Source organism: Lethenteron reissneri, chromosome 26 (genome assembly GCF_015708825.2).
Source record: "Lethenteron reissneri isolate LAM-NWPU_2019-01 chromosome 26, ASM1570882v1, whole genome shotgun sequence".
Taxonomy (NCBI): Eukaryota; Metazoa; Chordata; class Hyperoartia; order Petromyzontiformes; family Petromyzontidae; genus Lethenteron; species Lethenteron reissneri.
Genome location: NC_083804.1, coordinates 5,835,559 through 5,862,010, shown reverse-complemented (window position 1 = coordinate 5,862,010; position 26,452 = coordinate 5,835,559). Strand labels below are relative to the sequence as shown.

Here is a 26,452-nt window from a genome sequence, read left to right as displayed (position 1 = left end):
GAAGCAAAGTGCCGACTACACCGAGCATCTTCTTGTTTCCACTGATCGTAAAAAAAGAAAGGAGTGAGGAGTTGTCGATCTGGCACGGGTGGTGCGCGCGCGCGTTCCATCCCAGGGGCGTGGGGAAGGAAATTGAGCGTGTTGTGACGTCACCATCTCGTTCATCGTCGTCATCTCTGACGTCACCACAACATCATGATCATAAGGGACGTCATTGACGACAGCACGTGGGACTGCATTCGATGGTTCTCTTAATCTAATTCTAGATTTGAAGCTTTCGTGACTGCAAGGATTCATATTCTTAAGTTTTTATCGGTAAAGTCACGTAGGTAAAAAAATTAATAAAAGTAATATAAAAATAAAAATCACGACGTTTCGGAGGCAACACAAGCTTCCGTCTTCAGGTAATCTAGGTAATCTTCAGGTAATCTCTTAATCTAGTCGACGAAAACGGTGTTCGTGTTAGAGGTGTGCAATTAAATCGCCTTCCCTCCCCAACCCACCGCGACTATTATGATGTCAACAAAGCAGTTAAATTAGTAAATATGTTCATTAACTACACGTCGACAATTTGTGGTAGTCGTCTGTGTATCGCTGCGGTCTCCATTGAGTTTACTAATTCATCTGAGTCTGCGTCTTCATTGACGACGAGTTATATTCGGCTCGTCATCCTCACGCGTTTGGGCCTTGGTTGGGTAGTGGTAGTAATAATAATAATAAGAACAACAACGTAAATTTGCAGAATATGTTTCGGTCACTAATTGCGTTCACGAAATTTTAGCCAGCGGTCTGATGATGTCTCTGACGTTAACATCGCCGCCGTAACATTTACGAACAACACAAATTAACAACCGTCTCCATTGATCCCACCGTGAACGATCAGACGTACGGAGCACGCACGACCCCATGAATATTGATGAACAACGGCTGCCGTGTCCCCATTGACCTCGCCGCTGACATATCGCGTGGCTCACACACACACACAGATAAAGATCCCCCGTATAGCCTTAACATAGTGTTGGGGCAAGTGCTGTTGGCGAGTAGCACCTATAAAGGCCGGCGCGGCACACGAGAGGGGATGGGTGGCCAGCATCCACGCCCGGCCGCCTTTGTCTTCCCAATGGCGATGCTTACCCATTGCCACCCGGTACTCATTTGAGGCTGAGTCTACCTAGGGGAGGCCCAGGGCCGGTTCAGAAAATTGTCAACGGTGATGGCCATGAGTGGGAATCGAACCCGGGTGGCCAGGTTCGTAGCGCAGCGCGCTAACCGCTGCGCCACCGCTCCCACACGCTACACTCACACCGCACGCCCTCTTTGTCAGTCCAATTCTGTCATTAAAATCTCCCGAGACCGAACCCAGAACCCCTCCTTGCTGCGAAGCGCAAGTGTTGTTCCGCCGCTTATTAAACGCAGCGTGTACACGTGTACTCGTCAACAACGCATTACAAACGCAGCATATTCAAGTGTTTTTTTTGATAAGTGAAGGCGTTTAAAACCTGTCGAGTGGATGTGTCATCGTATGATGTATCAACTGTTTTAATAACGCAACAAACGTAGCGCTTTGTTTAAAACGTCGTCGATAATTGAGGACACGTTCAACAAGTTTGGCGAATACGTTGCCGAAAATGTTTGTATCCACATAACGCCATCGAAGACGGGAGAGAGAGAGCACACACACACACAGAGCGTTATGCGTCTGCATTCGGAGGTGCTCAAGATAAGGCCGATATATCTACGCTGGTTTTGTGTCGCTATTCCAATTTCCCTGGTTGTGAAAATATGATAATGGTATATAAGAAAAATAAAGCAAGTTTTAAATTGAATAGGGGGAGGGAGGGAGGGGAGGGAGAGGGGGATCTTCAATGGTGAACTTGAAAGTGCTGTGAGTACTGTAGTACTGTAGACGTTTATCTGGCACTTTGGGGGCATGAGTTCGTCACGCAAACCACGAGAAGCAGACGAAATGTACTGCGGCACTACGAAGGGGCTGCCAAACCGCGGTGAAGATTTCCACGTGATGAGCCACTTTATCGAGCTATCATTTGTGATTGGCCAGATCGCTTCTGTAAAAGAAGCGAAGAGGTCAGTCGGCTTTATTTGTATATTTTAAGTTTTTTTTTATTTCCTATACTTTTCCCTCCTATCGTGTTTTTTGAATTTGTTGTAACGTTCTGACTTGCCTCTACTGGGCATCTGTGAAAAATAACTTTATATCGGATTCCTCCAGTATCAAAACACATTCTGATCCTGAACGATGAGGTGACACTTATTCATACTAATGCCCTTAATGCGACTCGCGTAATTATTTATTCTGTAATAAGTGGCTCAAGCTAAAGAGCTATTCACAATTACTCGATTCTGAGACACAACTGATTTTTAAAAAAATACAATTACATAATGGCCTATTTAGAGCCAAACCTGCCCACCCATTCACCTGGCAATGTGCGGACCTTTGTCAGTGCCGGATAAAGGCCCTACCCCATACCGTGTCGGTCATCGGGGTTGTTTTTACCACAGGTGCGATACTTAACCCCGCTGGACAGGTGAAAGGGGGACGCCTGGGCGGGTTCAGACATCACTCCCTCGCGACGTTAGCCTCGGCCAGGAGTCGAACCGCAGAATTGAAATGCGGTGTTTTTTCTGGAAGACTGCTGTTTTTTTCCTGGATTTTTCTGTTGCATGTAGTCACTTTAAGATGTTTCTTGTTCATGTTTTTTTTGTTGCGGTTGCACCCGAGTCAAGAGCCGCATGGCTCATGGTTATATACCTAATACATGAAACTGAAATTGGAAACTGAACCCTGGACAACCGAGTTCACAGCGCAGTGCCCTAAACACTTGCGCCACTGCGTTACTGCTCCACCCCTCCACTGCGTCACCGCCCCCCCCTCTCCACCCCTCCATCCCCATCAGATCATCACGTCTATTGTATCATGATATTAACGGGCCGCTTGTTGGAATGGAAACACACCCACGGTGTGACGCATAACTCAATTTACAAGCGTGTTCATGACTGTCGGCTCGAAGGCATGTGCCATTTATTGTAACCCCTTACCCACTCAACATCTGGCCTCGTGGTATATATATATATGTAACGACTCCAGGAGACACTGCTCTTTTCGTGGTTCTTTATTGACAACGCGTTCACTTGACAGCGAAGAGCCCGACTCCAGCAGCAGCCACCGAGCATCTCCTCTCGGCCCCTTCTATCCCAAGCGTGGCCATCTCCCCTTGGTCCTTGGCCACTCTCGAAACCTCTCGCTCGCTCTCGATCCTTTATCCGCACCTGTTCCCTTCTGTCACTTGGCCGCAGCACCCTATTCTCGATCCTTCTCGAAGTCCCCAGATCGTTCCCCTGTCTGTCCCTTAACCTGTCATTACCCCCTGTGGCCGCTAGTCTCCTGTACTGTCTTTACAGATATATGAGGGATGGGTTGCCACCTGTTCTGGTTTTTCCAGGATCGTCCTCTATTTGTTGAGGGTAGCTGTCCTGGGGAAATCTGTGAGCCTTCCCGGAACATTAAACATTGAAAGGCCAATGCTTTGTGCCAGCTATGTGCAATTCTACCCCCTTCTGGCATTGTGAGATATATCTCTTCTTGGTAATTATTGAGGACCATATATATGGAGGCACGAACCCATTTAGTGATTTGTGTTAGCAGCATGATGTTACAATCCATTCTCATCCATACTTTAATTTACTACATTCACGACTGGTGGCAAGCGTCCATGGAAAGGTGTGTGTGTGCATAGTTCGTACATTGAACAAACCTTCCTCAAAGAGCTTCCCTGTAAAATGTCTCAGCGCATTGCAACTTCAAAATGAATTTGCATTGCCTTACACTTGAAGCAATGTGATTAATCATGGCCCGCATCGCATCCTGAAAATGTATGTAATCCCAGACATGCAATGCAATTATACAACACAATTTGGATGTATAAAGCGTCTAAATGTGTCCGCGTGTCGAGACGCTCAACGGAAACAGTGAGCATATTTATTTCGTGACGCAGTCGTTTATAGGCAGAGGAAACAAGCGAGGAAGCCATCGAGTCCGCACTTGCACGGGGCCTGGGAGAGTCAACACGGGCGGCTGGGAGAAGCTCCACATTGTAGGGGGGCAGCACTGGAGGATGAGTGACCTCCCATTGGTCGAAGGTTGACTGGAGGCTTCGTGGAGACAATGTTGCCTTCCTGAGTGACGAATCTCTATCACACAGCCTAAAACATTGATTGGGCTTCTCTGGACTTTTAGGCGCTTTACCCGAAGGGAAAGGTTTGGTGTTAAATTCGCCACTTTCCGAACACTCAATCAGCACTGGCCGAGACCCTGGGTTCAAATCCGGATGACGTTCCACCCCTCGATTAAACCAAGACCATTGGATCTAATTGATGGTATCAACTCATCACCAGTAATCGACATCTACTGAATTACTGTTATAAACGAAAAATATTAATAAAATATATTTAACAATAGATATATTTAACAAAAAATATATATTTCACAATATAAATATTTAACAGATAAAAACAAATTTGATTCATCTAACACCATCGCTTGATTTTTTTTCTTAAACAAATAATACAGCAGTCCAGTATTGCTCACTTCGAGGGTTAAAAGTTGGTTCGACAGAGGCGATAACAAAAATAAAAATTGCTTTACGCCTTTGTGTCACGCAATAAATGCGGGATGGGAAATGGCAAAGCGGGATAGGTCACAGGAAGCAATGAGATACCCCCGTGACGTCAGTGAGCACAGCAACGCGTATCACCAACGCCGAGTCAACAAGCTCGAACACTGCACTGACCCCCGCATCACGCCCACTCAGATCCAGTGGCTTCACTCGCGCACAATATCCTCAGCCACGACAACTCCGCTGCTGGATAAGGAACCTCTCACCTCCTCACCAAGTCGTCGGCATCTCACGCGGTCCAAAGATGCAACGAATCCGCTGGCAACTGCGCGCAAGCACGTTCCATTGATCCGTCTCTGCAGTGGGCGTTCCCTCCGTTGAATGCACTCCACTCTTAGTCTCGACCACGGACCATGAAATGTAATCTGACGTACCCGTGCGGCACCCACCACACAGCCCGCTGAACCGTCGGTGGCTCTGTCTGCTCTACTGGTGCCATGTTCCGGAGCCCGCCTTGCCCGAGTCATCCGCGCTGTCGATCCCCTTGCCTCCCTTCAAGTCCAGGCTCAAGATCTTCAACTTCTCTGCTGCCTACGGCTGTCCGTTTATATGCACAGAATAAATGACTATGCATCCTTGACCCAGGATGTCCATGTTGCACAGTTGTTGTTGTTGTTATTTATTGTAGCATCTTCTTGGTTATTTCGGTAAAGTCACGTAGAATGGAAATAATAAAATAATAAAAAATAAAACATAATAAAATAATTGCGTTGTGGCCGAAACGTCGTGAGAATTATTTTATTATGTTTTATTTTTATTACTTTATTATTTCAATTCTACGTGACTTTACCGAAAGAACCAAGAAGATGAATCCCTGCAGTCACGAAAGCTTTAAATCCAAATTTATTGTAGCATCCTTAAGGCGCGGTTGTTCTTCCTCCTCGGCTGCTCCTGTTGCCTGTCAACCTTGCTCGGTCGTTCCTGCGATGGACTCAGAGGTTGACACATATATCCAACGTCTACCGCCGCGGCATTGAGTTTCTGTATAAATCCACATCGTAAGGCAACGGACTGCGTACACTTCAGAAACCGTGCCTCCATCCCAAGCGACATCTTACAAACGTTATCCTTACTCAATTAAGTGCATGAACTTTGCCAAGAGGGCGATGTTATGGAAAATTGGGCTGGTTTGATGTTGTCCGTGTTTGATGTGGGGGAGAACACCGGAGTGACCTGGAGAAATACCCCACGTGTTCATGGGGAAACCATTTCAACTCGAGTATACTCAGACTGAAATGAAGTAGACAGTTATTTGCTTGTAGTACAGCTTTGCATCTCAGGCTCCGTACACCAACTGATATTTATTGCAGGAATGCGTTGCGACAGTTTAGGGATTAATTTTACAAAGGAGCTGTCGGGGGCTAAGCTCCGGAAACATATATCTCCCTTCCCGGAGGTCCTGGGGGTTGGAGGTTGGGAGGCACAGACAATATTGGATGAGTATTCGATCCCTGCTACAGCTGTGATATAGTAGAACTCGCCAATGGTCCTGACCATGACCTGCTATCGAACCCGGATTTTAAGGTTTAGTAGTGAAGTGTATTAACCATCCAGACAAATCAACCTCAACTACTACAACCAAACTACAACCACCAATGCATTCATGCAGCCACTCCCAACCATTCGCTCGATCTAAATAAATAAAGCATCCAACATAAACCACCTCACTCCTTTACAATCGCACTAAATCATCTGTAACCACTCTAATCCACCCACCACCATCCACAACCACCAATTAAGCACTTACATACCTCGGCCATCCTATACCCCCTCCTCCCCCATCCAATCCAACTGCACAACCACCCACAAATGATCACATTTGCAAAAACCCAACCCAACCACTCGCAACCACTCGCAACCACTCGCAACCACTCGCAACCACTCGCAACCACTCGCAACCACTCGCAACCACTCGCAACCACTCGCAACCACTCGCAACCACTCGCAACCACTCGCAACCACTCGCAACCACTCGCAACCACTCGCAACCACTCCCCACAATGAGCCCAACAACCGCACGGCCACTTCCAGCACGGCTCTCTGCAACGCGCCCACTCCACCGCTGCGTGCGTCACCTCCTCCAGCCATCGCCACTCTCCGCCCTTCACTTTAGCTCGCTTTTCATCTCATGCGATTAGAATATTATTTTTACTCCTGCCAAACCGATACGGTGTCCTGTTGCGCGCCTATCTCGTCGCGATATCGCGGGCGCCCGCTCTCTATATAAGCGGCGTGGAGAGGGGTGGGGAGAGAGAGAGAGGCAGTCCAGATAGGCAGACGGCTGGAGGACGTTCATTCATTCAGCTGCTTGCTCCTGCGCTGATCCATTCCGTGATTCATTCGTGCAGCTAAGAACGTTCACCCATTCACTCAGTCGTTCACTGGTTGATTTGCCCCGTGCGTATAATAGCTGAAACAGCCTCTCCAACTTGGTAAGAGCCGTGTTTCCGTTAGGTGAAAGGGTACACCGAAGAACGCACATTTACGCACTCGCTCATTCAGCCCTTCATTGATTGATTCATTCACAACACCTGTGAACACGGTTCTGCCTGGTAGGATTGGGTTTAACGCTCGTCTTCTCAGGTTTCGCATTAAGAACATTCGTTCTCACTCACGACTTGTAAATACTCCTGGAAGGAGTAATCAGTTAATTAGGTCGTTTACAATTAGCTTCGAGATTTGCAGCAATCGTACGATCAATCTGTCCAGCTTTCTACAACCGGAGAACACAACGCAGCTCCACAATTCGGTTCGTTGACGCGAAGTTTTGCCCGCCTCTAAAGTGACAAACCAACTTGCATGCATCGGTCGATTTGCGTGCGTTTCGAATTGATCGTTACGAGCACACCGATGAGTTCCGTCAATTCGTTAACTTCCGACGTCTATTTTAATTAACACACACACACGCGCGCGCGCGCCGCGCTTCAATTTATAACCCATCGCTCAATTCGCTCGATCTCTCAAAAACCTTCCGGGCGATTTTTCACCTTCGCTCCAAAAAAATGTTCCTGGACCAAGTCCTCTGCTGCAACACGCTGGGCCGTCTTTGCTCCTTCCTGCCGCTCTGCGACGCCTCTTCCCGCAAGGAGCTCGGCTCCAGCGGGTCTCGTCAACGTCGGTGCGGAGGCGAGACCCTTCGCGGGTCACCATGGAGGTGTCAGCAACAGCAGCAGCAGCAGCAGCGGCAGCCGAACGGTGTCTGCAGCTCTGGCCCCGTGAGCAGTGGACCCCACTACTCCTCGGCGCCCCAGGGTGACGCGGACACAACGGGAGCCCTCGCTAGGACCTTGGCTATGATCGAGGTAAACGTGGCGGCGAGGCGATGTCGGGGAGAGTCGGGCTGTTTTGCCTGGCCGGTTCAGCGGCAGTCCGAGACGATTTGAGTTTGCGCGGAATGCATTCAACGGGTATTCGTCGGTCTCTCCGCATCAAATAATTAATGTTTGAGCCAATCGGTACTAGAGGGGTTTCAAGCCAACACCCCCGCGAGCGTGTTTAAAGAATAAAAACTCTGCTTGAGTTTCCCACCATTTGGGTCTCATCAGCTCATCAGCAGGAGCCAGACTTGCTGAAAAGTTGTCCTGATGCTGGGTCACTAGAGGTCATTGGTAAGGATACTGCGTCTGAACCACGGTGGCTCTGTTCAAAGCTAAAACACTAAATCAACATTGTGTTGTAACCATTCATTCCCACCACCGGCAAAGGTTGCAATGCGCGCGGGAAACTGACACAAGTCATAGCCGCTAAATGATCGACCGTGATAATTATTATTTTTTTCTCTCTCTCTAATCATGGATGCACCTCGAGCCTAAGTCCCGATCTGACGATGCATATACGCGGAGCGCACCAACCCGTTCGGAATTTTGCCCAGCAATCATCGACTAGGGAGGGTCGTGACGAGCGAAATCCGGCACGCGGTGTCAATGCCATCGAGGCAAGATACCCAGCCGTGGCCTGAGCCGACCAATCAGCCTCCGGTCAGTCTCACGCGCGCACACACCACCATCCTACACGTGTCGGTGGTGTGTGTGTGTGCCCGCAAGTGCAGTGGTTCATGTGGCACGTGGTGCGGCGTGTGGTGTCGTGTGGCTGCCGTGTGGTGTGGCTGGCGTGTGGTGTGGCATGGTGTGGTGTGTCATGATGTGTGGTGTGGCATGGCGTGTCGTTTGGCGTGGTGTGGCATGTTACGTGGCGTGTCGTGAGGTGTGGCACGGCGTGTGGTGTGGCATGGCGTGTGGTGTGGCGTGGAGTGGCATGTTGCATGGCGCGGTGTGTCGCGTGAGTGGCGTGTGGAGTGGTGTGGTGCGACATCTGGTATGGCCTCGCTTATGGTGTGGTGTCCCCATGCTGCGGTGTGTCGTGCTCACCCGCCCCACCCCCCCCCCCCCCCGCTCTGCAGGCCAATGAAGTGAAGGGAGTTCGCCTGCGCTGGCGAGGCTCAGAGCCGCTCATCGAGTTCTGCCTGGATCTTCAAGGGGAGGTCTCCGAGGCTGAGGCGGTGTCTGCAGGAGTCGAGGAAGCTCCCGGCGGCGGCCAGGAGGCCCGGGCGACGATCGAGGGAGCGGCAGAGTCGTGTGGAGCACTCAACCCGCTCGTGCCATTCCCGACGCACATTTTCCACCTGGAGGAGGTGTTCGCTGCGGTGCGGTGGGACGACGTCTCGTCTTCGGAAGTGAGTCTCGTCGCAGGCTCAATGTCGTCCGCGTCTGAGCCGGAGTTTTTTTTGTGCGTGTGTGTTATCCCAGCACACCACATCCACTGTCATTGTCATCGCCGCGGCTGTGGTTTCTAGTCACTGCGCCGAGCTCAGTTTAGCCGCAACTCAGAAAATCATCGGTGAGAAAATGCATCTCGTAGATTCGTGCAATGACATTCATGGGAATATACCAAATGAAGCGGATCGGTCTTGCTCTCGGGTTTTACCATTTAGTATTTAATTCACACGCGTAAAAAAAAAACACACTAGGTTTTGTTGGGAATTAAACAAACCACAAAATAAACATTATACCTATACGATTGAGATGGATTGGCGTCTATTAGCGAGCGTTAAATGCCCGTGTCAAATCCAGTGTACCACCACCACCACCACCGGGTTAGAATCCGAGCAATAACCAACAGTTCATCAGGGATCCTCACGTGCGACTGCTCAAACAATCCGTCACGTGACACACGTGGCCTCTCGTCACATCATTTGACTCATCTCGCCATAAATGATCAGAGTAATGAACACATTGACACCGCTCTTCGTGGTCTATGGCCAGAGGTGCCTGTCCATGGAGCTACTCAAGATGCATCGTTTTGAAAAAGCTCTGCAGTGACCAGTGTCTTTATTTCGTACGGGGGGAGGAGGGGTGGGGGTAGTTTCTCGGTAACGTTTCTGTGCTAATGTCGAGGTTGGTGAGTGAAACATTTGACAGCTCCAGGAGTAAATCTCTGAAGCGCAGCCAGCGAATGATCTCGGCGGGCAGTGACGTATTACGATACATTCAGTATTTATTTATTGGTTCGGCCACAGGGTAGTTTAATGGCAACATTCTTGTCATTATCCCTCCACCATCCATTACGATTGACACGTTAATTTAGTATTACTATTATTATTATTCATTCGTGGAAATGCATTGATCAAATGCTTACCAACACATCTCTTCGCCACCGTTGCAGGCTTTAAAGATTTTTCACGACTGGGTGTAACACCACGCCGCATTTCCTGCGTGACAGAGCGATGCAGTGGCAGATGCTAACAGTTCCAGCCGAGGCTCGAGTAACACGATTGACGTTTCGTCGGTGGTGAGATTAAAACATTAATTCTCAAACATTTTTGCAGAGAGACAAATTAGAAATGAGTCTCTAAGTGCAATTATCTGACATAAGCGAATTCGCGTGAGAATTCATGAGCAGGAGCCAAGATCACGTGTGCACTTTATCCTTTGTATATATTAATTTACCCGTGGATACAAATAACAATTTAAAAGCATTTTACCGCGTCATTTAGTGGATGATTCAATTATTTATTTTACAAAAAATGTACATGGGCATAACACCGCTTCAGATTAACACGACCCGCTGATGTCGGCCATTGCCGGGAAGTTAACTTAGGTGGCAGTGCTTATAGCGCAGCGCGCTAATCACTGCGCCTCCGCTCCACCCCACCGCATCTCCACTAGAGATTCCAAAAGCGATTTTGACTACCATCGACAGCCCCTAAACGCCTGTCCAGCGATGGTATAAAAGGACATGCCTGGGTCAATAAAGCCAAGTATTACATCATGTTGAAATTCCCTGCTGTGGCAGAATAACAGGAAACATTGTGCTTTTATGGGATTCCATTTGCTTCAATCTGCACGAGGTGGGGGGGGGGGGGGTTATGCAAGCTTCTCAGCATGCCTCGTGGAAAGCAGCTATCAAATGGATTATTTCACACACACACACACACTGACGAAAAACCCTACATCACACCCCGCAGTCACGAGCCCACCTCCATCTCCGCTTTCCCTAACACAAAGCCAATAGAGAGTTCCCGTGTAGAGCCAACACAGACTGCAAGTGTCATTTAGCAAGCACCGATGAAGGTCTGCACGGCACACGAGAGGCCAACATCACGCCCATCCGCCTTTGTCTACCCAGTGATCATGTTTTCATACAGCACCAGGTACTCATTAAAAGCCGACTCAGTCCAATGACTTATTTGAGATATTTGCTGGTCTTATCGGCCACGGCCGGGAGTCGAACTCGGGTTGCTGGATTCGTAGTGCGGTGCGTTAACTACGACTCCACCATCGCTTCACATATCCCCACAAAGATCACCCATATAGCTGGGGGCAAGTGCTGTTAGCGAGCACCTACGAAGGCCCGGGGCATGGCACACGAGGGGGTGGGTGGCCAGCACCACGTCCGGCCGCCTTTGTCTCTCCGGTGACGATGTTTACACATCGCACAAGGATACTCATTTGAGGCTGAGTCGATCTAGGGGATGCCCCGGACCAGTGTAGATAATCGTCACTGGTGTTGACCGTTCGTAGCGCTACACTACGCATAAACACACAAACACAAACACGTGCCTCCCTGCACCGCAAACAAAAAGTATAATCTCGATTTTCCTTGTTTTTTCTCCAGGATTTTTGCTCCGAACTTGATGAAGGCAGGAGGGCGTACTTCTCTGAGCTCGCTCTTCAATACAAATAGTAAGTCACCGCGTATACAGGTACCGCAGTACAAACAAAAAAAACACACAACACCGGTAATGCTGTAAACAACCTTCATGAAGTAGATTAACTCGCTAAGTGTGGTCGTCCTGCGGGATTGAATGTCACCGATTCTATCATGCACTTTGGGTTGGCCCACGGGGGCTCGAGAACAATTAGGGTTCGTGGGCCATCTGTGCGAGCGATTATTTTGTTTTCACCGACCACAAATAGAACACTCGTTTCGCGTCAATTGGTCAATCATCCCAATGCCGATTCTTCCAGAAACAGTCAATATTGGATAAAGGATTGAGTATAATTACGCTATTTCCTGAAGCTAGTGTCCATATGGCTAATGATGTGGACTCCACCCCAAAGCGGCGTTCTTCTTTGCAAGGGGCGCGCGGGCCACTGAGGACCCCTGGTGGCCTTTAGTGCGGCCCCGACAATACACAACACGTGACAACACTCCTCAATCGTGCTGCTGGCAAACCCCAATGGTTTCAAAATATGCGGCAGCCCTCCTCACACTGATGATGTCTTGTCGGCAACAGTGGCCCCCCTCTGAAAATTAGTGAAGAACACTGCCCTAAGGTGTCATCTTCCAAACAATAAACTTTAATTGGGTTCAGAGCTTAATTTAAGCCAGGACCTGTCCAGGGTTGAGCTTCGGAAAATACCTCCCATCCCCTCCCCCGGGAACTTCAGTACTGCTTAAGCTATGAACTCTTTGAAATACAATATATGGTGAGTGGTGATGAAGCCGACTGGGGGCCTTAAGCCTCAGTTCTGGTTTGCTACCATCACGTGACTACATATTCTCAAAAACGATACAATCCAATAATATCACAGTTAATTCTAGATTTGAAGCTTTCGTGACTGCAAGGATTTTTAGGTTTTAATACCCTCTACGGGGAGGAATTTCACCTATCTGTTCGTGATTTTTATTTTATTTTTATTTTACTTTTATTAATTTAAATGTTTTTACCTACGTGACTTTACCGAAAAAACCTAAGAATCCTTGCAGTCACGAAAGCTTCAAATATTAGCACCAACCCAGTTAATATCGCACAACCCAGTCCACTCCATCAGTGTCAATTCTTCATCTCTCCTCGTTCTCCTCCGGCCCTACCCTTGCAGCCGCGAGCCGGCGCCCGCGCTGCAGTACTCGGCACGGGAGAGCGCCGCGTGGCGGAGCGCCCTGGAGGCGGCCCTGCGGAGTGCCCCCGGGGCAGAGCCGGAGCTCCGCGCGGCCCTGGAGGAGCTCACGGTCACCGCCTACTGCGCGAGCGAGGTTCCGCAGGCGAGCCACGTGTCGCAGCTGCTGCACGGTGAGCGAGGCGTGCCGTGCCAAGCCGAGCCGTGCCGAGCCGAGCTGAGCCGTGCCGAGCTGAGCCGTGCCGTGCCATGTCGAGCCGTGCCGAGCCGAGCCGTGCCGTGCCGTGCTTGCGCGCGACGGCCATGGCCAATCTCACAACGAGTACTGCCCCACAATGAAGGATGAACACATCATCGTCATCGTTATTATTATTATTATTTGTTTAGGTGGTGATGCTGCTGCTACGTTGGCAGTGGTGATAAAGCACTCGCAACAACAACAAACACACAAACTTCGATTTAAAGCTTTCGTGACTGCAGGGATTCATATTCTTGGTTCTTTCGGTAAAGTCACGTAGAAGGGAAATAATATAGTTTTATTTTATTTATTTTATTATTTACCTTCTACGTGACTTTACCGAAAGAACCAAGAATATGAGACACGCAAACCCCCAGTACCCAATAATACTATTGTTGCCCTGTAACTGCGTTTTGTGTTTAGTTTGCTGTCCTTCCCCAGCACATTCGCTTACTAGGGTTGGCTACGTGCTGTGCGAAAGAAGTTCAACAGCATACAACATAAAAAAAATTATATGTATATAATAGGTGACCTTTACAGGTGATGTTTAAGTTTCAGGTTTAGTTTGTTTTAACCTGGAGTGAAATCAAAAGGCCAGGTGAGGTTCATTTACAAGAGTGAGTGTGTGAATGAGTGGGTTAGATGATGAGTGAGTGATTTCAAGTTCAATATTGTTTAACCAATTGAAAACTACAGGAGACCAGGATATAGAATCATTTGCAAGAGTGACCTGGGTCAACCTGAACTAAGCATTTTTGTATTTTAGCAGGTAGTGTCCACTGAGCTATGTAGCCCTTTTTCAGAAGCGACCTGGCCACAAATGACAGCTCAACGAAGTTGGCTTATCACGTGGAAATGTATAGCAGCCAAATACTCTGAGCGCGTGTTGTTGATTCTAAATGTGGAGGGGATAATCGGAGCACCCTGAGAAAAATCCACGCGCCCACAGGGAGAGAGACACGCAAACTCCAAATATACAGCAGGCGCCAGGGTCGGGATCAGGATCGAACCCACGACTTCCTGCATACCAGGCGAGGTAGTTAACATCTCCTAGCCACCGTGATGATGATGAGAGAGAGAGACACGCAAACTCCAAATATACAGCAGGCGTCAGGGTCGGGATCAGGATCGAACCCACGACCTCCCGTATACCTGGCGAGGCAGTTAACATCTCGCCACAGGGTTAACCAAAGTTACCAAGGCAAGAAAACAAAGAAACAAAGGAAGCAGAAAAGAAATCGAAACAAAAAAAATCAACAATGCATTTAATTATCATAGCGTTTTCCCACACGCAAAGCACTGCGCAGTAAAATATCAACAGCGACGAATCTGACGTTGACGAGCCCCAACCCTGTCTCTCTCCCTCTCTGTCTATCCGCAGGTCACACCGGCTTCTCTCTGTGGCCCGTGCCGGGCACTCCGCCCGCCCGCGCCCTCCTCTCGGCCCTGGCCTTCCGCGTGCTGCCCTGCTCCCTCCACGCGTGTCCCGGACAGCGTCGCGCACCCAGCGCACCGCACGTACGGCGGAGTGAGACGAAACCGCACGCATGCACGCGGAGATAATCATGGGGGGGGGGGGGGGGCGGGGGAAGAATAACTAGTGACGTGCGTGGTATTCGCTCGCTCTCGTAAAGAGAAAGAGAGAGAACGACTCGGACGCGCAAGAGGGAAGAACCACAGACAAGCAGGAAGGCGTTGAGCTGGCGCCAACGATTGCCCAGGCTCTGCGGTCCTCTATGCAGCCAATTAATGGGCGTTTACATGTGGGAGAAAACTGGAATACCTGGAGGGTTTACCACGTGGGTTTGCCATATGCGCGAGGGAGAAACACTCTATCCCATACTGTACTCTATTGCCTTCTCCTGGCGAGCCACGGTATAGGACCTCGACGCCAATGGAAAAGAGTTTGGTAACGGAGGTCCCATGATGAAGGAGTTTGGTAACGGAGGCCCCATGATGAAAGAGAGTTTGATAACATTTGTCCAATCCACCAACCGTCGCCTCCGCAGTGCTGGATTACAGACGTCCGCCACCACACCTGTGTGTGTGTGTGTTTCTCAGAGTGTGACTGACCGTTTACATGCCAGTGTGTGTGTGTGTTTCTCAGAATGTGGCTGACCGTTTACATGGCAGTGTGTGTGTGTGCATGACTGTCATAGCATATGTGTCGGTGTGTATTATACAGATGCTTATCTTTGTGTGTGTGTCTTTACGTATGTGCATGAATGTCGATTTACATGTATGCACGGGCGTCAATGTGTCTGCATGTTAGATTATGGTTCAGCCTCTGACAAAAATCACCTGGGATGTGCCCAATGTTTTGTCACATCTCTGTAGCTAAGCAGGGATGTTGTGCCTGGATAGTTCTTTGGTTGGGTGACCACGACACACGCTCGGCTGTCACGAGCCGTGGTAGTCCGTAGAGGGCAGTGCGGAAAAGTCCATTGTTGTACTGCACTTCTATCCGCCCACCACCTATGGTGCCCACCTACAACCCACGGTGACCGGCGTGGTGAAGTATGATCAATCTATAGTATGGAATGAATGGTGACTCACATTCGTGCAAAAAAACAAGTCGTTGAAGACTGCCGTGGGTCCGTGTTGCCAGCAGAGGGCGGTGCAGAAAAATACATCCGTTGATTTGTCAAAATGCTCCCACTCCGAATCTCCCTGCGTCCACCTCACCGCACTGACCAGCACGGTGAGGTGTGGTCAAGACAACCGCCACGGCGCGGTGAGGGCCTCGTAAGGCGGTTGATTGAACAGAAGGGCTGTTGCGTGTACATTTGGGGAGGCGTAATGCTGTCATCTATTGGTAGCAGATGGCCATTGCTGCCCTATGCTACCAATACCTCGACCTGAATGTCAACTGGTGCATGCATTTCCCTTGCTCTAGTTTGAAGATTATTAATGAAGTCTTGCACACCCTCTCCTATTGAAGCACACGAGGGATGGTTGTTATGGAATTGGTGCGTAGCTTGAGCCCTTGAGCCCAGCGCGTGGATGTGTTGGTCAGCCACGCTCTTTGCGTGCCGTGCCAGCCGTCATTGAACCCACAGGTTCTCGCTCGAAGCACTTGGCCCAACCAGCCTGTTAAAGGCGATATGGGGGTGGGGGGACGTTTGCCTTTGTTCGCGTGCGCACAGGGACGTGTGCGGACTTCTGCTCGGGCTCGTGCCGCTTCTCACGATCGGCCCAGTGGCGCGTGCCGTGCAGGACATGGGACTCGCCTCTCTGGGCTCCTCAAACGCCGACGTGCAGCTCCTCGCAAAGGTCACTTCCTCTCCACGGAACGCAATATCCACGTGCCTGAAACGGCCGCCACAATTCAAACTGTGTGTTCGATGGTCAAACAGAACAGTTCCTGAAGAAGCACGTGGAGCGAGACCTCAGGCGTCACGCCGCGTAACGCCAAGGCGCGTGGTAGCGACGTGGAACGGAACTGGCCCAGCTGCTTGCGGCTTCTACTCATAACGGATGGCGACGATTCGTTCCTGTAACGCGAGAAAAATAGTCTTTCGACCGGAGTTGAGAAGGGGCTCCTGACCTCCACGTGGGATTCGATACAATAGTTAAGGGAAGGAGAGGGGGGGGTCTCGATGATGAGGTGTGCGCGCAGCTCGTACACCGCAAACATTTCGTGCAAGAGCGTGCCTGTAAATCGTCAGAGAGAGTCAAACTGTCAAAATGCACATTGCATTGCCCGACTCCGAGAGCGATGTGAAAATCCTGGCAAGCATCGCTTCCCGAAATTTCCCCGTATGTACAATTACGCAATACGAGTTGGATTTATATAAGCGCCGTCTAAATGCGACCACACCTCAAAGACGGGTGTCTTTGCTCTATCGAGCGATGCGGTCAACCGCAGACGGAGGAAACAAAGTCTTGAGCCTCCACATGGCCGCTCCACTTTCAATCTCGCGAGGATATCCCGGCAGAAAAGTGAACTTCTTATTCCTGAATCCAGCCAGAGGCAGCCACTTCAACAAACAAAACAGCAACATGTTCCCACGACCACGCCGTCCGTTGCTTCAGGTCCCTGTATGGATAGTACAGAAAGTTTCTCCGGGGAGAAACGTCTGGACTATGCAATAGTTGGTTTGACTCACTGCAGCCACTCTCTCTCTCTCCATCGCTTCTCTCTCTCTCTGAGGGTGGCTTGGACAGATTGGGCCGTGCGAACTGAAGGATCGCTGCGAAGAAGCGACTCTTCTTCGCAGTCGCTCTTAAAACAAAGGGCTTATTATTAATTCTAGATTTGAAGCTTTCGTGACTGCAAGGATTCATATTCTTAGGTTTTTTTTCGGTAAAGTCACGTAGGTAAAACATTAAAATTCATAAAAGTAAAATAAAATAAAAATCACGACGTTTCTATTACTTGTTCGTGTTGGCGGGGTGATTGGCAACCGTGTAGTATTGCGTTGGTGGCCGAGGCTGGTGAGCCAGGTTGAGGGGTTGCGGGAGCGGCGCTGTGGACGTTTCGAGACGCCACCAGCGGATGAGCGAAGCGTCGGGCACTGCCGGGCGACGCTTTCCCACCGTTTGGCTTTGGTAGCCACGGTCGCTCGGTGGGGAGCTGCTTTTCATCAGTCGCAGGTGTAGTAGGTGGACCGCAAATGGCCAAGGTGGTATGTTAGAATTGCTACCGAATTAAACGTTACAGGAGGGAACAATGGGCATGTCACAAGTCGTCACAACTTCTCCATCTGTCACTCGGGTAGGTAACTTTGCTCGTTCCCCGAGTCGATGGCAACTGCATACCAGTTCTACACTTGCTAGTAGAGATAGTGGTATGATAGTGGTATGGTGATGATGGCTGTGGTGGTCACGGCTGTGATTCTAGTGGTAATTATGGTGATGTTTTATTTTCGTAATTATTTAAATTACAGAAAGTATGCGGCAAAATTGCATCTTGGGAACAAACATAAGGCGCTGCCACAGCAGTTAGACTACAGCGTGTAGGTCAAGAACGTGGATACGATGGCTCTCATTTACAGAGATTGATCATCTCGAGTTTCACTTGGGTCTTCAAAGTCATCAAGGTCAATAACTTCAGGCAGCCTATGCGCTTTAGAGCGTGGTGCCATGTATTGTAGTGCTGCTCAGTTTAAACTCACGATGATAATGCCATTTATTACTCAGTTATGTATTATTGACCATATTAAGTTTTAACTAGTGGCTTTCTAACACCTCTTCATTTCAGCGATGTTGTTTAACTGCAACTCTTGTGACAGTGAAGCTGATATATTTTCCATTTGATTGCGAGGTCAGAAAATGTAAAATTAAACTTCAGGATCTGCCCGTAGTTTAGTAAAGTATTATTAACTTGAATACTGAATTCAGTAGCAAATAAGACTGCCGTATACATTTGTAATTACAGGGCGTTTCTAGAGATGAAGTTGTTATTGACTGGCCTTGCCCAAGAAATATTAGGATTTTCATGTAAACTTGAATTTTTTAACTCTTCTGGGAAGTTTTTCACTGGCAAAATGATTTTAATTTAAAGCTTTCGTGACTGCAGGGATTCATATTCTTCGTTCTTTCGGTAAAGTCACGTAGAAGAGAAATAAAAATAACAAAAATAAATCCCTTCTATATGACTTTACCGAAAGAACCAAGAATATGGCAGAATTATGTCAAAAATTGCCAATAGCATAGCTGATTACTGACAACACAAATTAGTAGAAGGACACCCTGATTGGAAGTTCTTCCGATTGTTAGGGATTTTTAAAAATTGAATACGAGACACCGCAATCCTCATTATCCGCGTGCTGTACAACCGTTTTAGTGCAGATAAGAGGAGTAATGTAATTCCACCCCAACTTCACTGCGCAATAAGTGTAAGTCCACCCTTCGTGCAGTTGTCCCAATACGGTAGAGCATTAATACAGCATTCCCAGACTTCCCCGCACAAAGGCAAATTTGATCTCGATGGAATATGATCGTGTGAGTAACGAGCCCTGCGTTGTGCCCACGTTTCTCGCAGAGTTTCTACAGCGTGTGCGAGTTCGCACTCCGTCAGGCGGGTCTCCCCGTCTGCTCGGAACCCGGAGACCCTGTGGGTCCCCACGACGTCGCCATCACAAGCCTGGAAGACGCGCTGTCTCATGCGAGGTACATCATTGTCAACTCACGAACGGTGCACTTGGCCGATGGCCGGGCGCACCGTTTGGTCTTTTGATCTCGTCAGATCTCAGAAGCTAAGCAGGACCCGGAGCCTGTTTGGTGGATTGGATGGGCGAGAACTCTGTATAACGGGTTGCTATAGGCTGCTGCGGGGTTACGTGGTGGGCAGCAGAGGGCAGTGCAGCGTAGCAAAATCCATTGTTGTTACGCTACTTCTTTGCTCATCATCTTCACTAACTGACCAGCGCGGTGAAGTATGGTTAAATTACCCTCATCCAGCGGTGGATTGGCAGAAGGGCTGCTTGTGGGTGGGGAGCGGTGGCACGGTGGTTAGCGCACTGCTCTGTATACCTCGCAGCCTGAGTTCAACTCCCAGCCAAGGCGAACGTCAGCGGCGGAGTGCTCTCTAAAGCGGTTGTGCGCCCCACCCCCCATTACTACAGCAGCCCACACTGGCCCAGCGTGGTGAAGTATGGTCAAACAAGCCTCGCAACCGACAGCTTTGGGAGGCCTCCATCCAAGAACTAGCTCAACAAGGGCAGATGAAAAGGCTTCACAGCATGGTCAAAACTGCGGCATGTCATCGCAACACCGTGCTGTAGATTGCACAAGCAGGCAGGTCACCGTTTGTTTGCACACTTATTCCAATGAATACCTCTGCAATTCGCAGTGATTATCAATAGGCCGTTATTACGTGAAACTTACGTTTCCACGAAAGTGGCGAGCGTGCGTCGCCTCGCATTCGAATGTGAAAGTGAACCAGACCGTGCGTGCGCTTGCCCATCGCGTGGCCAAGTGGCGTGACGCTTTCACGTCAAATCTCACACCACTAGACGGACGTCGAGAGAGAGAGAGAGTATTGCCCTTTTAACGCCGTAGAGCCAGATTAGTATTTAGCCCTGACATTTTACGGCACAAAGAGGAGAGCGTCTACATTTGTTCTGCAGCAAAAAAAAAAAAGTTACCCAGAGTCTCTTGTTTTCCTATCACAGCTCGACCCATTGCCTAAAACTCTTCACGAAGGTCACCCGAGAATTTCACCTTCCAATGTCACGTCGCCTTTCAACGGTCATTCTGTTTCCAACGGGGACCGCTTTCGTCAATATTTGCTAATTTAGGCACGGGCAGCAGCTCGCACACAAAGGCAAAGGTCCCCCGCACAGCCCACGCACGCTCCCGGGTCAAGTGCTCTGCAGCGAGCACCTTTCATGGCCAGTGAGGCACGGGGGGGGGGGGGGTGGCACGCGCGCCGCCCGGGCCGTTGTTTTTTCACCCAGTGCTGTCGTTTAAACTGCACCAGGCAGTGAACTCGTTTAAGGCTGAGTCAACCTAGGGGAAGCCCAGGACCAGTTCAGATACGGGGCGAACTGATGTTAGCCAGGTCACCATGTTCACAAATACCACCTCCCGCCCCCCGGCACACAAATTGCTAGCACAGTATTCAAGTAATTTTAGCCACCCCTGCTTCATGCTGTTGTTGAAGTATCTGAGCTTTGTCCGCACGCGGTATTGCACCAGACGCGATCAAGACGAGCACGTATATAAAAGACTGCCCCCGTGTCAAAAAGCACTCGATTCACAATTAGAAGTTTGCAAGGTTCAAATCACCATTGTCATCGGCTATGATTAATCCACTGCTGGATGAAGGCTTCCCTGGGCCGTCGCCATCTCTCTCTCGCGATCGTGCGATACAACGATGCATCTTGGGCAAGCACGCGAGTTTGATTCCAGCTGCTCCATCGCTGCGTCGATCGTCCTCTCGGTGTGTTCCCTCCGTCTTGACCACCACCATCAACCCTCAGGGGGCCGATAAAAAATGAGTCCCACTTTGTGGGACGTCAACGTGGTTTTTGTTGTTGTTGTTGTTGTCAATAGAACGCAGCGATGTTCATTAGCCGGGCCGCTCGACAATTCCTGCATTTTACGGAACGGAGGTGTGGGCAAAGTTTGGCCGAATCAACTCCGTGCGCTGGAGTGGCTTCGTCCTCATATTTGAATTTGCGCGATTCTGCCGTTGAAATTCGATGAAGATGTTTGCACCTTTGTACGGCTCTGCCCTTGCTACACCGCAAATCCGTTCTCTTTGGCCTGTGGAAATAAAGAATTGCAGAATGCGGTTTGCTAATGGCGGAAGAGATCCGAAGTAAATTGGAATTCTTGAGTCTAGCGAGCCTTTCACACAAACGGTCATTGTGCCAAGGCGATGCGGGGCCGATAGACAAAGAGGCTTAACGAATCATGAGATGTGTAAGTGACGAAAAGCAACCGTAAAAATGTATAGCCTTGCATTGGAGATTGAGCCTATGAATTTAAATAGCATGCGAAGGTCAACGTGGCGAATTAAGAGACCCCCTTTGAAGGCCTGAGCAGAAAGAGACCTCATGAAGGTTAAAGCTTTAGGAATTAAAAAAAAAGAATCATTGTGACTTGCGCATTCACAACCATTCAACAGAGCTCATAGCATATGTCATACTCAAAAAATATGTCATACTCAGAAAATGCGCTTTCAAAAACCGGGACTTAGGGGGGGATCCATTGCTTTAACGGACTCTCACCCGATACAATTAAAGGGAACATTGCTGCTATCGGACAAAGAGGGTCGTTTTTGGAGGACGCAGTCAGGGTAGGTTTAGCCCACGTGTGCCGGCATCATCGTCCAAATTTACCAAATTTTACTGCCCGTATTCTCCGCATTACTCGAAGCACCCCCAACTTTTGCTCTACATTGCAACCCGGAGAATACGGTACGACTTGCAAATGACTGAACGGTAATCGGGAAAACCACAACGCAAACCTTGCTCCCCCGCCCCCCCAACTGGCAGACGAATATACACAGCTGCTGCCACTGGGGTGGAAGAAGGCTTTGGGGAGGGGGGGGGGGTCCCCTATGGCTGGACCCCAGCAGGGTAATAGAATGATGGAGATGAGCTGTGATTCTAGATTTGAAGCTTTCGTGACTGCAAGGATTCATACTCTTAGTTCTTTCGGTAAAGTCACGTCGGTAAAAAATGAAATAAAAATTAATAAAAGTAAAATAATAAAATCACGACGTTTCGGAGGCAACACAAGTCTCTGTCATCAGGTGGGACCGTCACAGCCAGATTTGCTGCATCAAGTGAGGCATTCAAGTGGCGACACCGTGACGACCGCTTTACCTTCGACGGCTTCTTCGCTGCCGTTGCTGTGTCCCGCAGTTGGCAGGCAGCGGAGTGCACGGCGCGGCGCGGCTGGGCCCTGCGCTATGAGCCGTACTCCCAGGGCGTGCGCACCCTGCGGGATCCGGCGAGTGTGGCCCAGGCTGTCGCCGACCTCCGTGACCGGCTCTACCCAGCCTACACGGCTCTCAACGAGCTCTCCGTGAGCGGGGCCGCGTGATGCTCCAAGTCTCAACTCGTCCGCCGTAGTGGGAGAATATTAAGGAGGTTTGTTGTTGTTGTTGGCGTTGGCGTTAGATTCGATGGACAAGCCTGATGAAAAAAGTGTTATGGCCTGCTAGCCATCAATAAAGTACTGGCTGGCTCAGAAATGATTACCTGGGACTAAACGATGACCAGTATGAAATTAAAGCTGTGATTCCAGATCGAGTCAGTATTAGGGTATGATGGTAAGGAATTATTTTAGGGATGGACGCGTGCCAAAGGGATATGTTTAGAGGAAACGGTAGGGTTAAGGGTAGGTACAGCATTTAAGTTTGAGTGATTGCGTGGTTAGAACTGGTTGCCTGGGTTTGGTTTCGGAGAGCGTCAATGTCGTGTTAGCGATCAGGGTTCATAAACCAATCATACTCTTGATTCATTCGGTAAAGTCACATAGGTAAAGAAAATAATAAATAAATAAAAAAAGATAAAAACTAAATAAATTAAATCACGACGTTTCGATTGCAACACAAGCAATCATTTATTGACGAAACGTCGTGATTTTATTTATTTATTTTTATCTTTCATTTTTATTTATTATTTTCTTTACCTACGTGACTTTACCGAAATAACCAAGAATATGGATCCTTGCAGTCACGAAAACTTCAAATCTAGAATGGACCAATCATAGGCAAGCAGTTTCCACTGTCAACAAATCTCAAGCGGGCAGCTTCGGTCCCTATCATCACCTTAGAGAGCCGTGCCAAGCCCGACTGCTAAGCCACCAAACCTACGACTGCGAGCACGTGCGTGCCACGTCGCTTAGGTATGCAAAGTAACGGTGAAGCATTTCAATGAGCCCGGTCCCAGAGAAAGACATGCTGCTCCCATCTGCTTCGTAGTACATAGTGGAACCGTATGCCAGAGGTAGGCGAATTCACGTATAAGTATTTTAACAACATGACTTTGAATCCACGTGTCCATGTATTCTAGCAACTAGATTCTAAAGCTTGGGGCACAAGCTGTTTGAAATTGCTCACAATCATATGTAATGTCTGACATAATATTGCCATTTGCACAACACTGCTATTATCACAGTGTCTTTGATGTTAACATTTCAGCGGATCAGATGGCACATCTTATTGCTCGTAAATTATTAAGGTGGCATATGCTGTGTTTTGGTACGCGTCTGTATAACACTATAACGATCAGGCATCGTCATTCACATTGTGCGAGCGACTGGAATATGATCCCGACCAGGATCAATGATCTCAGATTTCACAAGCACTGTAAGTTGATATCACTTGTATGGTTGTCATAAACACACACCCGAGTCCCATCTTAATGGTTCTTAATCAGCAAGCTTATCTTAGATTGAATATTAAACGAATTACTTGGCGATGTCGCATTGGAGGGCTATCGCCAGAAATGTTGCCCATTGTATATTTTTTCTCGCATGGCGGTGTTATTGACGAATGTGTGGAGTTGTATTTGATTGAACTGGAAGATGTGGCTGTATCGAAGAATGCTGAAAATCCCATGGACAGCCAAAACCACCAATACACAAGTTCTGCAAGATATGGGCACTGACAGGCAACTGCTGAAGACCATCATTAGCAGGAAGTGTTACTACCTAGGCCACATTGCCCGAAACGACCACAAATACCAGCTATTAAAGCAAATCCTGGAAGGAAAAATCGAAGGGAAAAAACGACCAGGACGGCCAAAAACGACATGGCTCAGTAGCATCAAAACATGGCTACAATTAACAACAGCAGCACAAACTCTACACGCCGTGCTAGACCGGGACCAATATCATCGTGAAGTCGCACACGCCGTTAGGCAGCACTCAAGAAGAAGAAGAACTGGGATACCATAATAGAGAGGGGTTTTTTTTGGGTTAGATCGCGTAAATATGAATGTGCCGCTAAACTTGCCACCACCACCCGACACAGCCAATTATTAAGGTGTATCACGTCAACAAAACATGACAATTGTTTATTGATACAGCAGCACACCGGAGTATTTGAGAGTAAACTCACAACATTTGCAATTTGAGCACGACATTTCGCCGGTAATTATAACAGCCAGCCTCATTAGGCGGCAGCCAGAACATGGAATACCATTGTTATTTTAGAACATGTTCAATGTGTGTGTCAGTATCCTGCCCTGTGCATCGCTGTACCCTTTTAAACACCCCGTTCCCGATTTTGTCTACAACGCTTCGTATGTCAAACTTGAAACAAAAACATGAATACAGACTCTTTAAAATCGCTTAACCCTAATCTGGTCATTTCTTTCCGAGCACTGTCGACATGCAATTGGAGTAAAATTAAAACGGGCAGAATATTTCCCCGGTTACGTTGTGAATTCCGGTTCACCAATGCATATGTGAGTCACATGGACATTAGTGCTCCTTCAAACTCGCGACGCAACATTACATTTGACCTTTAGGTAAATTTCAAGTGGTTTACGTAATGCATTGAAAACCCACCCTGACAACAATACATCTCTTGACCTGCACACAACTTCCTCCTACATAATGCACGATCCTACCCAACCACACAAAGCCTTCAACTACCTCCAACATACTCCATTCCCATGACACCTGTGAACTTAATTTTAGGAGCGTTCACCTCGAGACCCCACATTGTCCATCTCTGGCACTTACATTTGCCAAGAGCTACATTGCCTCGGCCATTGTCATGGCTGACAAACCCAAAGCATCTGCGTATTGTCAAATATGTCAAGTGCAAATAACCCAATGCCACAATGTCTGTGGTTTGCTGACTTGCCTGTTCATGCATCAACTGGTGACCAATGCTTTTCTGGCATCTCAGCAGCCAACGCCACGCATTGCTCCTCCTCATACTTTGTCACATTTGAGCTGTTTTGCTGACGTTGAAAAAATATATTTTACGTTCGTTTTTTCCCCACTTAAGAAATATCTTCCCGTTATAAATAACAATTTCTGCTACTACTTGATGTTTATCATTGATCTCGCCGAGTTTTTACAGTCTCGTCTTATTTGCTTGGAGAGAAAAGGCAGTCGCGGCAACTAGATCCTCTTCATCGCGATAACTTGTTGAGCGTGATGTGGTTCAGTGAAAGTGTCAAAACAGCTGGAAGTTTCTCGACTCTCAACCAAATCGCGTTTCACTTTCACGGAGACAAATCCCAACGGCAGCATCAGGCGCGACCATTGTACGTACACCTCTATGGCTTTTACCGTGAAGTCACTTCATTGCTTAAATAGTGAATTGTATAAGTCGGCAATTTGTTCACGTTCCACATTGAAGTGTTTGGCAGTATGCCGTAGCTTTTGTATTTACAACTAAAGTGAGACACCTTTTAAAGCCAATTCGCTGCATTAAAAAGGCCGCTTGACATTGGGGTTGTCACCTCCGAAGTCCAAACATCTCGGACGCGTCATGGGAAGAAGAATACCTATCTCGCGATGCCATGAGAGAGGCTGAACAACTACATGTGTATCAATGCTCAGTCGCAAGTGGGGTATTATGACCCCGTGGTAAACGACTCGCAGAAGATTTTCCCAGAGTGGCCACCTCAAAAAAATAGGACCAAGTCCTTTGAAACCCAGGACAGGCGTGTGACCCTTCGCCGCAATGAATTGCGTGTCAACATTTGCATAATTTAGCAAGCTTGTTGTATAACGGTGTTTGCGTGACATTTAGACGG

The 26,452-nt window shown here is 48.5% G+C and overlaps 1 protein-coding gene across 1 annotated transcript; it reads left to right on the top strand.

Moving 5' to 3' along the window:
- The first annotated feature begins 6,974 nt into the window (after positions 1 to 6,974).
- On the top strand, positions 6,975 to 26,452 carry LOC133347546 (tryptophan 5-hydroxylase 1-like). Its single transcript, XM_061559902.1, is given in 9 exon segments — positions 6,975 to 7,996; positions 9,094 to 9,366; positions 11,808 to 11,875; positions 13,016 to 13,206; positions 14,653 to 14,762; positions 14,764 to 14,789; positions 16,418 to 16,544; positions 19,258 to 19,385; positions 22,592 to 26,452. Coding segments are annotated over 9 exon segments (1,404 nt in total). The 5' UTR covers positions 6,975 to 7,696; the 3' UTR covers positions 22,773 to 26,452.